Source organism: Diadema antillarum, unplaced genomic scaffold, assembly GCF_040938485.1.
Source record: "Diadema antillarum isolate AM-2024a unplaced genomic scaffold, OU_Dant_1.0 scf00000147, whole genome shotgun sequence".
Lineage (NCBI taxonomy): Eukaryota > Metazoa > Echinodermata > Echinoidea > Diadematoida > Diadematidae > Diadema > Diadema antillarum.
The window spans coordinates 319015-335018 of record NW_027271036.1 but is presented as its reverse complement, the minus strand read 5'-3'; the positions used below and the strand labels follow the sequence as shown (position 1 = coordinate 335018).

At 39.5% G+C, this 16004-nt stretch overlaps 1 protein-coding gene across 1 annotated transcript in view; it reads left to right on the top strand.

Moving 5' to 3' along the window:
* Positions 1-1276: 1276 nt before the first annotated feature.
* LOC139721705 (uncharacterized) overlaps positions 1277-16004 on the top strand; it is an 88747-nt gene continuing 74019 nt past the window's right edge. Inside the window, exon 1 of the mRNA XM_071633034.1 lies at positions 1277-1658. Within this exon, the coding sequence (XP_071489135.1) occupies positions 1635-1658 (24 nt within the window). The 5' untranslated portion in view covers positions 1277-1634. The remainder of the gene's footprint in view (positions 1659-16004) is intronic.

Below are 16004 nucleotides of genomic sequence, written 5' to 3'. Positions count from 1 at the left end.
AAGATAGCCTCAAAGTAAGAGTTTCTATGTGTTGGACATTAAAAATGAATTCCTTTTTTGTTATATTATTTGAACAGAATTATGGATGGATATCTTGTTCCAAAGCTCATATCCACAAAAGCGTTGACACCTAGTCCGAGCAACTCATGTTTTGTGATTTCTTGAATGTTAAATTGGACCAGGTATCCCTAAATTGTGTCCCGTCTCTAAGATTTCTTTAAAAAAAAGAAACGATTCCGCAACCCAAATTGTGTGTGATCTGTGACCTTTTGACTGCATAAAGTCAAACAGTAAGTGGTAGAACACCATCCACAAAATTGTAGAAGGTGTAGATCCCCACATTGGCTCTTGCTTGAGTGTCAAACAGTTGAATACCACATTGTTCAAAACAGAGTTGTAGAAGGTTAATTTTTTACATTACCTGACAGATGCTGACCAGGGAAAGTGATTTGTAAATTTGGGTATAAAAATTGATACTGTAGGTAGATTTACCTCTGGAAAGGTATATAATCAACTAGGGAAAGACCTTCACATATTGTTGTTTTTTTTTGGTGTTTTTTTTTCTTTCATTTTTGAAAGGTTGAAGTAGGATGATGAGATGCTAATATTTAGCTGAAAATATTCATGCCTATGCCAGTCCTGTAAATTATGAAAATTGGATAAAGGTCATGAAAAAAAAGTGGTCAGTCACTTCTGAAAGTCAATGACCAAGACTTGACCTCAAGCTCACTGGCCATGCCAACTTCATGTGGGCATTGGCATTTTGTTTTTGTAGAAATTCCATGGAATACATGAACACTATCGTCACTTTAAGTGTGGCAGCACATCTTGAAATAAACTATTTGGCAAGTAAAGTATTTGTATGGGGCAAAAATTAATTGTGTTGATATTGGCCATGTTTTCATGGCAGGAACATAAGCAGCACTTCAAACTACTACCATAACACTACAGCAACAAACCAGTGTGAATGGATATATACTTCATGTTTTTATAGCAGCATTTATTTATATATTCGATATCACTAACCCAGAGTTACCCATTAATGCCCTCTGAATGAGAGAGAGATACAGAGGGAGCGGGAGTGAGGAATAGAGATAGATAATTTTTTTGTTTGTTTTGTTCTGCCTGTTGTAGATTAGTGCTGTATTTCTTTGGTTGAAGTGTCGCTCTTGAGTGGCAATAAAAGCATGTAGCGTGGGCATTCTTCAAAGCCCTATGAGCAAGGCTATTGAATGGCAGTCAACCGTTGCATCTCTGCAATGGAGTTCAACTCCTCTCACACTACTATACTGTCTGTGCTTCTCTGGCTTCAGAACTCAGTCAAACAGCTCCGGGGCTGGCCTACTTAAGCGTAAGAGGTATATATATATAATACACAGCTCCGACTATTACTTGCGGCTCATACCTATACAATGATGTATGCATTTATGATATATGCGTGTGTTGCGTAGGAGCAGTATAAAGTTGGCGCTGATCTGTTTCTGTCGAGGAAAAGGGGGGGGGGGGATAGTATGATATCTCGCCCCCGTCCGTTTTGATGCCTCACTGTAGATATCACACTGCCCATGTTTGCTGGGTATCTTGCGGCATAGGAGGAAGTATCGCTGTCAACTCGTCGCGGTTGGAATGCAAACATGGACGCCGAGAAGCAGACAAATGTAAGAGAATTTGAATGAGTCGTGATAATAGCTTTAGTCATCGCCCAGTTTACACACTGTCTGCTGTGTGTGTCGGGCTATTCTCAGCTTGTGTACAGTTTGTGGCAAACCAATTGGTGTGACAATGTAACACTTCTGATTTCCATTATTACATACATTATGTTGTAGATCGACATTGACGTTGACTTTACATGTGTATTAATATCATATGGCTGCATTTCTTGTAACGCATCATTAGTTCTCTGATGTTAAGTCAATTTTATGTTATTTTCTACATTATCATTTATTTGTTGTGAGCCTGTACATGATATTTGAAAAACGAAGTTAGATATTATGTCACATTTACACAGGCATTATTCATCCCAGTGGTGATTTGCACTGCTTGATATTTAGTTGTCATTGTGGCATTGTGTCTTTGTGCAATGGTTGAATTATATACTAGTATATTGCAATTATATTCAAATATCTGTGCACCCTTGCACATCTAGGTTGTTGTCTTTATTTGTGTACTGATATGTCAGTTCTTCTTGTGTGTTAAATGTTTGTATTGCATAAAATCTTACCAGGGTAGAGTTTGATCCTGAAGCATGACATCACTCTCTCTCTGAGTTTAATGTCATCTACTATTATTACCAATACCTGTTCCATGTTTCCACTATCGGCTTCCACTTCCACTAATGCCAGACTGCTTCAACATTTACCCCGTATATTATGAGGACGGGCTTATTTTGCTGCAACACGCATTACCCATGTTCGACACTTGCCGGAGTATACTCGGGACTCGTCCTCACCAGGTTAAGAACAACAACAACAACAATAGCAACAACAACAACAACAACTACCACTGCCACTACCACTACCACCACTACTACTACTATTACTACTACTACTACTATTATTATTACTACTATTACTACTACTACTACTACTACTACTATACTGCTATTACTATTACTACTACTACTACTACTATTACTACTACTTCTACCACCACTTCTACCACCACAACTACTATCACTACTACCACTATTCTACTGTCACTACTATCGCTACCACTACTGCTACTACTATTACCATTACTACTACCACTACTACTACTACCAATACTACTACCAAGTAATGCTAATACTACATACAACTATTGCTTCTAGTACTATTACTGCTATTCTTTTTTTCTACAACTAAACTACTACTTCTCCTACTGCCTCAACTCCTTTTTATACTACTACCACTTAACCCCTTCTCCTCTGACTGTTGCTACTATCTCTCTTTCTGCCACGACTTTTAATGACAGCAGCTGCTGTGACTGCTACTACAACTAATCATACTACTACAACTGCTGCTACAACTACTACAACTGCTACTAATTAATTTGATACTACTTTGATATCGTCACTGATACCATCATTATACATTGCCTCACTACCTATCAACAATAACTATATTTCTTCTTTCCTCATTTGCGACTCAGAATAGAGACAATCCTGTGTGTATCACTCTATATTCAGTCTTAAGTCCGCTTGATGCCGCACTTCATGATGGCGGATCACGCACTGCATGTTATATCGATGCAACATGGCGCACGCTATGTGAGTAGCTGTGCGGAATGTCCCATGTTGCATTTTCACACGAGCATTCCTGCGTTTTGGCTGGGGGGGAGTCAATGCATGTTTGGCAGTGTACATACCGATAGTAGTTGGAGCACATGGTGTACTGAAATCAATAGCGCGGGACTGTTGAATCAAGCTATATTATGTCCATTGTGATATGGCAGACACAGGACTTTGCCTCCTTTTGTTGACTTTTTTTTTCTCCTCCTCTTCCTTTTCCCCCCTTTTTTTTCTGACATATCAGTTGTGTAGCTAAACCTATCCAAGCTGCCACTGTTTGCTCAGCTTATTTCAAACTGACAGCCACGAGGCGGGAATGTAACAAAAGATTGTATATCCTCTTATATTTTTTTTTAATCGGAATGGAGTTTGGATTCTCACTGTTTCAGTGCATGTGTGTGTGTCTCTCTCTCTCGTTCTGCACAACTTTAATCTATTTTTCCAACGTGCTTTACTTGTGCTTTCCTCTTAGCAGCATATTACTACAGTACTTGTAAAGCATTTTATTCCATGGAAAATATAGTGTACATGCATAAGTATATCAAAGACATGCATTAATAATAGTGGCCTCTTATAAAGCGCTGAAAGTCCATCAATGATGATGCTCATGGCGCTCTTACATATGAAATAGCGATTAACACACATAAACTTTTTTCATACTCTGGGATTTGCATTATCTATTTTATGATTTTATCAAGGAAAATCTTCGTATTTCCTGTGACATTTCAATGAAGACACATAAAGTTGTCAATTTTTTCCATTTTTTTTTTGTTCCTCTCAATCTTATTGATATAAGTCCTTGACCTTTGTCTATGAGTGACCATCAGATGAGTGAAATATATTTGCAATATATCCGTCAGAATTTTTATATATTTTTGGGGGGTGGGGTGTGGGCGCAGATGGCTTCCTTTCTAAAGAAATGTGACGCTACTGGATCCTTCTTTGGCAGCATGGTCACCAGTAATGTCCAGATTGGATTACACCAACAGCCTGTCGGTACTGTATCTCCTCTGTGAAAAGTATCGCATGATGAAGAGGTACATGTAGAATAGAACTGAGGCGATATGACGGAGCTGTGCCATTGGACATACAATACCTGCATTACCTCTCCTGTAAAACCCCCGGCTACCCATGTCAAAATGTAATATTTAGGAAATGATTGGGTAATTTACATGTTACAAAAAAAAAAAAAAAATGAAGGGTGTTGTCTTATTGTGATTGGAGCTATCTTGCTGAAAGTAACGTATTTATGTACAGCAGTTTTTGCCTTGTTGTGGGTCTGTTGCAGAGTACCAATACTTTGTTTATCATCTCATAGTCATAATTGGTTTCTTTGTTCACAGATTTTACTGTGTGATCCCTGAAAAATATTTGGTAATATTGCTGCACAGGTTCAGCACAGTATTTTCATAGAAGATGAAATTTTAAGTATGGACGTTTCCATGTTTCGGAATTTCAAACAGCTTTCCTTTACCTGTAGAAGTACACAATATATATTCCAATCTCTTTATTGTTGACACTATTATATATATTTTTTTGTATTATTCTTATTTCTTTATGCTCTGATTTGTTTATATATCGTTGTGTGCCCAGGAGAACAACATGAACACGTTTGAGGCAAGTGTTATACTTATGGGCCTTGCCAGTGTTCGCATCGTTCTCCAGAGCACAGAATGATATTTCAATTGTTATCATTATCATCATTATCAATGTTATTATTGTACTGTTCACAAACACCATTTAAAATGGGGTGTCTGTCTATGAATGATACATTAACATTCATGGAAAAAAATTGGCCAAATTACTAATTTCAGTAGTTGTCAAATTTGATGAAAAATCACAGATCGCAATTATCAATTGCTACGAGAAGTGAACTCTTTTGTTCATTGTATGCTTTGGACATGTTCCATTTATGCTGCTATGTTTTATGACATCAAGCATAGAATATAACCAGAGAAAGTGGCAAGGAAATACTAAGCGTCCAGTATGGTAGCGTGCAATTGGGTATGATATTCTACACTACATGTCTGCCACGTTTGAAAACAACACGGAGGAATGTGCCGTGAAATGATGCTATTAATCCCAGGAATCGTCTGGGATGGGTTTCCGGCAACATGCATGCGAAAACTAGATTGACTGCGCAGAGGAAGAGGTACAAAATGAGGGGGCCAAAGTAGCTCAGGGCAGAAGAAGCTAGGGCAAGTAGCCAGGGGTAAAAAGAGGAGGAGGAGGAGGAGAAGAAAGAGGAGGAGGAGGAGGAGGAGGAGGAGGAGAAAGAGGTTGGGATGGGGAGGCAGGGCAGAGAAGTAGGTTTTGGAAGGGGAGGAGAACGCACGGTATAAACAACTTTCAGTTTTGATGGAGGGAAGAGGGGGTTGAGCTGAGAGAAAGAAAAGAATTAATGCTGAGCAACAGCATTCCAGGCAGAATCTAGAATAAGCCCGTTCCCATGACTCCAACCTCAACCTTTGCACCTCATGACATTTTGCCGTGATATGGAGGTTAGCTAGCCAGGTATGTATGCAGTTATTTGCATGAGGCACAAACACCATTTCTGGTGGTGAATGCTCATACACTATTACTGTGTTACCTCCATCTTAGTCTAAATCCAGACCCAATTTCTGTATTGTTACATTAGTTTGTCATATTCCTCCCTCCCTCCAAATGAAAAAGATATAGTTTCTGTGGAGCTGGCCTGCTACAAAACTAGTGTACTATGGAAAGTCATCATTTGTTCCATGACTAATTAAGGCAAAGTAGGAAAGAGTTAATACTGTAATATTTTGAATGATTGTGCAGGTATTCTCATTTTGTTTGCCATCATTTTTAATGCTGTCGAAACAACCAATGTCGGGCCAGATTTCTAGTAGAGTATAAAGATAGAATGCATTTGAAGGTCAGTATGTGACACACCAGTGAGTAGAGGGGCATAATATGGTCTTTAAGCAGAGATTAAAGTCAGAATCCATTGCAATAATTTATATAATCCAGTAGCCTACTTTTAGTTGATTCATCCAGAAGTCTGTACACATTTCAACCCCAGTGTGTGCAGAGAGAGGAATATGAATGTGAGGACTCGTCTATGCTGAAATGGACAAAGACTACGCAGCTTGCAGAATGAACATGTTGTCTGGACTTATCTTTGTAGAAATCTATGTGGCTGCCTCCCCCCCCCCCCTCACATACACATTAACAAATGTTTCTTTTGCCTTGAAAGACCAGGTTTTTTTTATTGGGGGTGGGGGGAGGGGGTGGAGGGACAGGGGAATGGGGTTCACCTTGACTGTTTCCTTGGCAATGTCACCTCCCAAGATCCCTGGAAGGGGATTACATAGATGTTCCCCTTTAGACTTGGGGGCCATGATGTTCCTGATTCACATGGCCCTGTTTGCTAGCTATCAAGTTTCTCCCCTTCCAATGTCTGGTAAAAAAAAAAAGGCTGCCCTGTCTGTTGTGAAGGTATTCTGTGAAAATTTCTTCAAGTTCCAACTTTTCAGGTCTCGCCTCATGTTTGCGATCAATCTCTGCCTTTCTTTTTTATTCTGATTACCTTGAGTTCCCAAGCTGTCCTCAGATCTCTAGCAATTAAATGTGCACCATGAACTTGTTCCAAAGATCGATATAGGCCCCAGATCTTGATGGAGACGCATTGATTCTCCTTTAATACTTGAACAGCTGCACACTCTTACTGCATGCCTCATAATGCTGTCGAGTGTGCCTCTGGTATACTTCAAAGTTCAAAGTTCAGGTAGCACAGTAATTGTTTGAAGTGTAGATAAACTGTGCTAGTAACTTATTTGCTAGTAAGTTGTTTATAGAGATATGTTGAAATCTTTTGTAGCTCTTACATATATATCTGTGTTCCTGTTGCTCAGAACTAAATGCGTCTACTTTTACTAGTTCACTGTGCCTCAGTTGTCACATTGACTGCATGCTAGAGTATTGCATACTAGTATCCATTACAAATGTTGAAGGTACAAACATTTGTTCAAAAGAAAAAAATCAATGTAATCACTGTCACCATACTTAGGTTTGTATGTCAGAACTGTTATCTTTACTGGTGGCTAGCACATACCAGTAGTCAGTTTTCCAAACACCATGTCCTATCTAGTCACAGTTCAGCCCAGGTCAAACCATTAGCATCCCACGCTCTGCTTTGCCGGACGCAACAATCACAAACAATCCGAAGCGCCAAACTGTGCACAATATCCTGATAGTTGTGAAGAGGTATAACCTTTGTTCCAAAATTGCCTCAAAGGCGGGCTTGGCGTTTAGGGAGAGAGAGAGGGGAAGAGAAAGAGAGAGACAGAGAGAGAGGACCACAAAGCTGTTGATACGAGCACAATTATAGGAATGGATTTAGGAACAAGAAAACAACACTGAAAAGGCAGAATGGATGTCTTTGATGAGGAAGTAATAGCTGGTGATAGTGTAGTCAAGACTTTATGGTTGTACAACATCTTCGGGATAGAAAGAGAGAGAGAGAGAAAAAGAAAATAGAGGAAAGAATTGCTGATAGACAAGAATAAGAAGGATTTGTGGTCTGTAGGCAAACTGTATTCCTTTCACTGCGGTTGGCTCAGTTTTCACGGCTTTGACGTGAGATCGTGCCTCTTGGAGAGAAAAGAAAACAAAGATTTGCTACTTTGCTGTTTTAGTATGATTGTCTGGCCCTTATCTCATCACACTAATCTGTGTAGGCTAGGGAAAACCGCAGAGGGGGCAGAGAGATCGCTATGCCATTGTCGGATTCCAAGCAGGACCCCTTGTCCCAAATGACATGTAGAATTGTCTCTCTCGCGTCCTTTTGTATTCATCTCGTACTGGCATTTCTGTGAGTGGTGACTGCAGTACAGGCTGTAAACAAAGAGATGTTAACACTATCACCTGCAGCTGATTTGTTTGTAAGTGTCAGAAGAAATATGGGAAGAAGTAGAAGGTAATCGGGGCATTTACACTCCACATTTACTCAAGCCCACCTGTTTGCACTCAAAGACAGTGGCAAGTTGTGCATAGCAATTACATATGTACAAAAAAAGCCTGAATATTCTTTGTGTTTTATTTTGTTTTTTTATGTTACACATGCACATATCTTGCTGAAACACAGGAAAGTTTCTGGCTTTTTCTAGCAGTATGGCTGGTATATTTTAACAAAAGAAAAAAATATTTATCCCCTTCTCTTTTTTGCACTGTTAATGTCCCATTTATGATGAATGCTGTACGTAGGCTGCAGACAGAAGGACTTACACTTGCCTGCAACAGTCATTATGTGTCTGACACTATCACATGCAATAGTTGATATGTTGACATGGTCAGTAAAAAGGGGGGATGGGGGAGAAGGAATTCTTTGTGGAGTTTTTTGTATTTTTTTCTTATTTTGAGTCGAAGTACCCTCTTTTCCTTGGAAGTATCTTCTCGTACCTGAATTTGTCGGGTAAAAGGGTTCCCCCAACCACCAATTACAGCTTGCCACATGCACTGCCATTGAGTCACTCCAGACCTCAGCAGCAGTGGCCACATGTTGCAGCTAAAAACAGAATGCAATGTTGGCCCATGTAACAGCTGTGTGGCATTCAGTCCTCTTCAGTGATGCGCAACCCTGCTGCACTCACTCACTGTATATGCATAGATGGGACTAAGGATTGGCTTAACCTGTAAATGCAACTTTTCTGCTTGTATTCACAATGTAATATTTATCTTTCATAGCTTCAGTGGCAAAATGGTCAGTAAAATGTAGATTTTGAATTTTGGTTAGTATTTTAATACCAAAAGCCACATGAGCCATGGTACGGTAGCCTGTTAACCTCTTTTTGCATTTAGATCATGTAGATATTACTGTGATTGCTTCAAATGAGCTACACTTCACATTTATAAACCATACAAAGTAGGCCTATAGGCCCTACACAGCTCCATCGTGGGTGCTTTGTTAGGTGTGCAGATCTTCCTGTGCAGGTGAAAGCCATGTATCAGCTGGAAATTGTTTCAAAAAGTCCCAGGGGCAATTGTACAATGGAGTTCTCTCATTCCATTTTCTTTCTTCCTTTATCTTATTGAGGGGGAGGAGACGGATCAAGTCACTTACCTGTATTCCAAATAAACGTTCCTCTTCAGTAGGTTTACTTATCCATTAGATTTGTTGTTGTTGTTGTTAGTGGTACAATGTATGTGTGTGTGCGCATGTATCACCTTCTGATAATGATTCTCATTCAGGCACTCAATGCTACTGTAATTAAGTGATCAGCATCCATGTATCTTGCTGCCTGGTGCAGCTCAATGCTATTGATTTTCTCTTAAATGCATTTCCTAGCTGCCCACAAGAGAGACTGGCCTCAATCCGCTGTTGCCCGCTATCAAAAGCAGGCGATGTCACAAGTGGATTCACATGAAGTCCTCCAAGAGTTTGGGAGGCCTCTTTTGTTTGACCTGGCTTCACAGGGCCTTCTAGGGGTACACATTGCATTACGTGTCTGCAATCCTCATAGATGTCATCCGCGGCTATGTAGTCTACAATATCAGACTTCAGTGAATGATGAATGAAGTTTGTTACAACAACGTCTCCCAGAGCACTGTGTTTATTAGTATGAAACTGTACTTATGTCCACCGCTACAGATGATGTGCATTGATTCAGCATACGACATTGATGATCATGGTATTTTAGTATTCGTGATAGAATTATTCACATTCGATTAATGTGGATAAAGACCACATAGATTGTATTAATTACCAGAGGTCCACACTTCACGAGCTGATTTTACTATAACATGCATTTCCCATAGGCACCTGACTGAGTAAACCTAGGACTAGTCTGTAATGTAACCATTTTATGATGACATGTCTTTGATCAATGCTAGAGAGAGCCCATAGTCTGAGCAGCTACTGGTATATGAAAGATATTTTTTGTTTTTATTTATTCAATTTCTTGGGGGGGGGGGGGGGGCGGGGAAGATCCACATACATTGTACATAATAGGAAACATACGATGCACTCAGGCTCCAGTATGGTACCGGTACGTATCAAGTGACATTTTGTGCCATACCTTATAATACCCGATACACAATGTGTAACATATGCTTGTGTATAGGCCTACTTGCCGGAACAATGTCCAGTTGCATTCCTGCAATTTGTTGTTGTTATTGTTGTTGTTATTGCAATGTGGCGATTACTTTTTCTGCGTCCACAATAATCCGAAAGTAGTGCAACTCTGATCATTACAAGATCCAGGCACTTTGAAAAGATGACGGTAATCAGAAGTCCCGACAGAAAATTAGCAATTTGGTTACAGCTCGGCAGTGAGAGATTTTTCTTTTTTGCATTTAATTTTTACTTGTGAATAGTCATAACACATTGTGCAATAAAAGGCAGAGTAAAAATTTCTGTACGCTACAGTTTTGAATTTCTGTTCGAACTCCACTTGCCCAATCACACAAGTGGGCAAATGTTCCTACACTCAAGTGATAAAGTGATAGTTGATGAGCTTATATACAATGTAACTTGCCGAAGGTAGAACCGTCCGTTGTCAGATTTACTGTTGCAGTCAATGGTGCATTAGTGATACATGTCTGTACATCTTGTCTAGTCTTAGAGTACAGTTTGGACAAATCAATCTTTGATGTGAGACTAATTTGATCCAGTCATAAGCTCTTTCTAAACGTATCACCTTGCCTGTGCAAATCCCTTGGAAGGACACAACTGGACAAATGCGGTATTTGCATTGTCTTGTCACAGCGATGGTCAGTGAGCACAAACCGAATGGAGATGTGTGAAAAATCACCCTGGACAGTGTCATCTTTCTTTGTAGTCGCAGTGACTGCCTTCGTTTTCACGCAGAACGCGACACCGTTCTGAGTTGAAGATGTCATAAGCCAGTTCTACAGGGAAAGACATTCAGCCACCAGTGAGCATAAACAGGTGCAGGAAACTGTCGTGGTGCCCTCTTTACCAATCAAATCTGGTAAGTCTGTTGTTATCCATCCTTTCCGTGGAAAACGTGCATCATCCCCCTTTGTGTCTTTGAAAGTTTCTGGACTCACGTGAGTGAATGTTTTGAAGGATGCATTCCAACGGTGATCAAGGAAGCAAGCGATCATGATATCCGCTGGCAGTAGTTTCTTGGAATTTTGCGCCCCACCTCCTTTAGAGTAGTCTCATTCCCACGAACACAGAATACCGGGATGACAATCTGTCACCAAGATTTGAGATAGTCGAGAATTGAATGTATACGTGTTAATTCAATCAGTGTAGAGTTTCAGAGAAGTTTCAAAACTGTGTGGCGTTTTCAGAGAGAGAAAGTTTCTGCGTGATGTTTTTGATATGCCAGGGCTGTGTCAGATGAGAGAATGAAATCTAGCGGGGAATTTCACTCCCAGAGGAACTGCTGTCTGGAATGAACTCGGTGAAACCAAATAAGGGGAAGTTTCTTTGACAATGTACAACTGTGAAGAAAGATTCGACAAGTGAAACACACACCAGCAAGTCTCTGGCATGTCATTTTATGAAGACCTCAAAGCCGCTGTCTTGATTTTGTCATCGTGGCATCACTTTTTATGGAAAGTCTCATTCATTTGGAAAGCCCCAAAAAGACTACAATCATGCTTCTTTGTGTATCTTTAGAGTGGACTCGACTTCCTCTGACTACCCATGACGGATCTTTGACACGCCTATTGTGGAGGTTTGGAGAAACTGGTAATGTCATAAGGAAATGGGATATTGGTGAACTTTGATGCATCGAAGAGAGTATTATTCAAGCAATGTCGCAAGTTCTGCCATGACAACAAGTCTTTTGAGGTGTGCATGGAGCAGCATGCATAGTTGCTACTAAATGCTAGATGATCTGCCAACCTTTGAGATGGTTGCGACTTTCTGGACTTATACACAGTTTTACTCTAAATTTACGCTGATAATCAGTCATTTGTTTCGCTGCATTCAGACTTTGTCAATCTCGCCTCTGAGGAGCATTTTCCGTTAACCCGTTCCAGACTGAATCCTGAAATTCCCCATCGACTTAATACACAGGCCACCAGCTTACCATATGTAATGGGCTAAGAGTCGCATCAGTGAATGTTTGCAAGGAACATAATTATTTCAGGTTAAATCGAGATGGGGAAACCGGTGAGGTTTGCCCTGCGACTGTTGAGAGATTTTGGGTTGTCAAATCATGTTGATGATCTGAATATGGGCTGTGTGATGCAGATGCCACACATCAGAAAGTAATTTCACCACTCCATCTCTCTCAAATTATGCCATGTTGGTGGTTAGATGGCATTTCCACTCACCAGAGTATTTATGGCCATTTCATGTGATTTTTTTATATTTATATATCAAGTGTATAGTTTGACGCCTGGCTTTTCTTAGAATGAGGAGTATTGATTTCTCTATATCTCTGCTTGTCTCCCATTTTTTTTTTAATGTGTTTAGCTTTAAGGAGAGGTAGTCATTATATTCCAGCATGATCTACATGCTGTATGTTTTATGATTTGTTTTTGTTATGCAAAGGTTTTGACAATAGTGCGTCAGTGTTTTAAACGGTCATGGTCATGATGGAATGGAGACAGTCATGTGTGTAATGTTCAGCATGATGTGATCGGAATATTATGCAGTGTACGGTATTGACAATGCTCAGTAAATAGCAATGGAATGTGAAATGGAAGTAACAGGTGTGGAAGTGGATATCATGCACCATTTTATTATTGTTGTTATGCCTCAGCCATTTTATCCTCACACACAGTTTTTTTTTTCCCCCAAGATGTTTGTGTTGTTTATGAATGGGAGATATATCTCCAGAAAATCTGGAATATAATTGTTAGAACTACTGAAAGGAAATGTTCATCTACAAGGGTTTCTACACTAGGAGTGAGAGCAAGAAAATCACTGTTCAAAACTGAAGATTGGAGTATTTGTATTGCAGAAGAGTTTTTCCTGATGATTAGTATTAGAAATTATAGTGTTTAAGACTCATGAAATATCTGGGATCGTCATTCGACAATTTGAATCATTGTGATGGCCCTCCAATCATTTATACATCGGTGGAGGAAAAAGCATTGGCCCATGATACATTCATAAATTGCAAGGATCAGCATGCAATGGGGATGTGATATCGGTAGCGACAGCCGTATGTCATATGTTAGGAGAGTGCGTACTAATTCACCCTCTCAAAGTGCTGTGTGACAATCACATATGTCTGTTTGCATCAACTTGTAATAAAAACCAAATGACTGTATATATACAGGTTCCGTTGTAATGATTGTTTCAACACTTACATCATAGTCACTGAAAGTTGGTAGGTATTCAAGCACGGTCTTACAAGGCCAAAAGATCATTATCATTTATGTGCGCGTTTTTAGTTTCTTATGTACAAGAAATGATATGGAGAGGAAATGTACAGCTGTAGACCCACGAATCATTCTGTGTGTGTGAGATCAAGAACATTGAAGCATTTTTTTCATACGATTTTATGTGTAGGGAGAATTTTCTCAGAATGACGGCCATAGCTACACATAAAGAAAGTCTGAATGTGTTATTCATGATGGACAATTTCGGGCAATCCTATGCCATGGATGTAGGCCTAATCATTTAACAGAAAATCAAAGTCACCACCGTTTCATCCAATTGTCGTGCAAAGGTTTGATACTGTTTGTGGCAGAATGCCAATCGAAACCCGGATATGCGCGCCAACAGTATCATGCGATAGGGTGTGTCAGCTCTTTCCCAGGTACGCAGATGAAAATTATCATGGCCCCTAAAAGCTCTTTCTACTCTAGAAAAGACAGAGTGCTGGCCAACCACTGATGGGATAATTGTCCATGGGATGTTTTCTGCCAACTTTTGCTTTCCCTCTCATCAGCTCTGCTGGAACTACTTCCACCACCGTTGTATTCATCCTCTGACATTCCCTCGGCAAATTGAATGCCAGCTTATTGTATTTCCTTGTTGGCAGGCACTTTGCTGTCAGGAATAAACAAAGCTCACATTAGCATCTGCGTGATAACATTGCTTGTGCATCGCTTTGTCATACTGTTTTGTTTGGTTTTTATCTTGCTGAGCAGCAACTAAACATATTTCTCATCTCGAAAATGTTTTCATGATGCTGATTGGGAACATCTTGTATTATGATGCGTAAGTGTGTATAATGATGCCTCAGTGACGCCACAGTTACTACAATTACACGAGAAACGATGAAATGTGTCTGTTTCATCTCAATATGAGGCTTGTAGTTTTAAATCTCAACTTTCTCTGTGTACCCTTTCATATTGTAATATGTGGCAGGGTATTTTCACAAATTAGAGTACTCCTGGCCTTAAAAAAAAGAAGAGGAGTGAAATGTAATCCTTTTTGTTCTCTTTTTCAAGTATTGCAAATACAATACTTGCTCCATGCAACCCGTATAGTTACAGTTCTTATGATTAGTATTTTACACTGAGTGCACAGTGAAAAGAAACACTATCCACTGGTCTCAATATATTTCCATGTAAATCAGCGAGATAGTTTCATTATGAGGAGATCAAAATGATCAAAAAATGGGATGGAACAAATGCTCTTCGTCTGTTACACAATAGAGGACTTGCAAAACACTACCTTTCGAGAGAAGTCAACCATGTTGCTTAGTTATTTCCGCATTCATGTTTTGGTTTTTTAAACAAAAAAGGAAGCCAAACATTAAATCCAATCCAGAGTTTCCCTATGCAATTGTGGCTTATTCTTCCCTCAGTCTCTTGCTCTATCAAACAATGATAAGATGCTAGGGTGTATGAACGTTAGAATGCATCCAACTATTACTGCAATACAAGTTGCTGTGCTAGGTAGTTCCCCCCCCCCCCCCCCACTTCTCTGCTGTAGTTCAGCCATACTCTGTCCCACAAAAGTCAGATCTGAACACCTGTGTCAACAAATTCTGACGCCACTTCACTCTGTCAAGTTTCAATTCCATAAAACGTGATTATAATCTTCCTCTTCCTTTTCGATTTGTTAAAGACCTCAGTTGTATACACTGTACTGTATACACTGTTGATTACTGGAATGATTTTTTAAAAATTTTTTTAAAGAGAAATTGTGCTTTTTTACCTTTTTTACATGGTCATTTCTAACAGATCCTGTACAGTTATTTCAGTCCTGGTGATGAACATAAACAAGACCACAGTTTGAGCACTGCTTTTATTTTTTTTCTTCTTCTTCTTCTTCTTCATCTTTTTTTTTTGGTTGCAAATGGCAAGTAGACCAAGAGCTATACTGACATAGATTTGCATATGTGGGGTATGCAGTGGTGGCTATCCATGTCAGCGTGGTATAGCCAGAATTGTGGCCCCAGTACTTCTGCGATCTGTTCTACCGGTATTCATGCATGTGTAATGTTAGATATTTCCTTATGATCACAGTTGAAAGAGAGGTTTGAACTTGTATTTTTTGGTCTCCCATATATATCTTGTACTCAGACTTTAAGTCTGTTTTCTTTGAACGTGTCCTAGTACAGGAATTCCTGTGACTAGATCATGAAACAGCAGCAACAGGAAACTATTGTATTTGTTGAGAGTGTGTAATAGAAGAACCTTTGTGCCCCTACCATTCAAATGTTTCTTCCTTTTCAATGGGAACAGAAAAGCAAATATTGTAAGAATAGACACTTTATTGGTATAAAAAAATATTTCTTCTGTATTGTATGCATTGTTACCAGTGTGTTGAATAGCATGTGCAGTTGGCTCTCTTGATTTTTCTTTTTTCATTTTTTCAATGTTACTGATACCA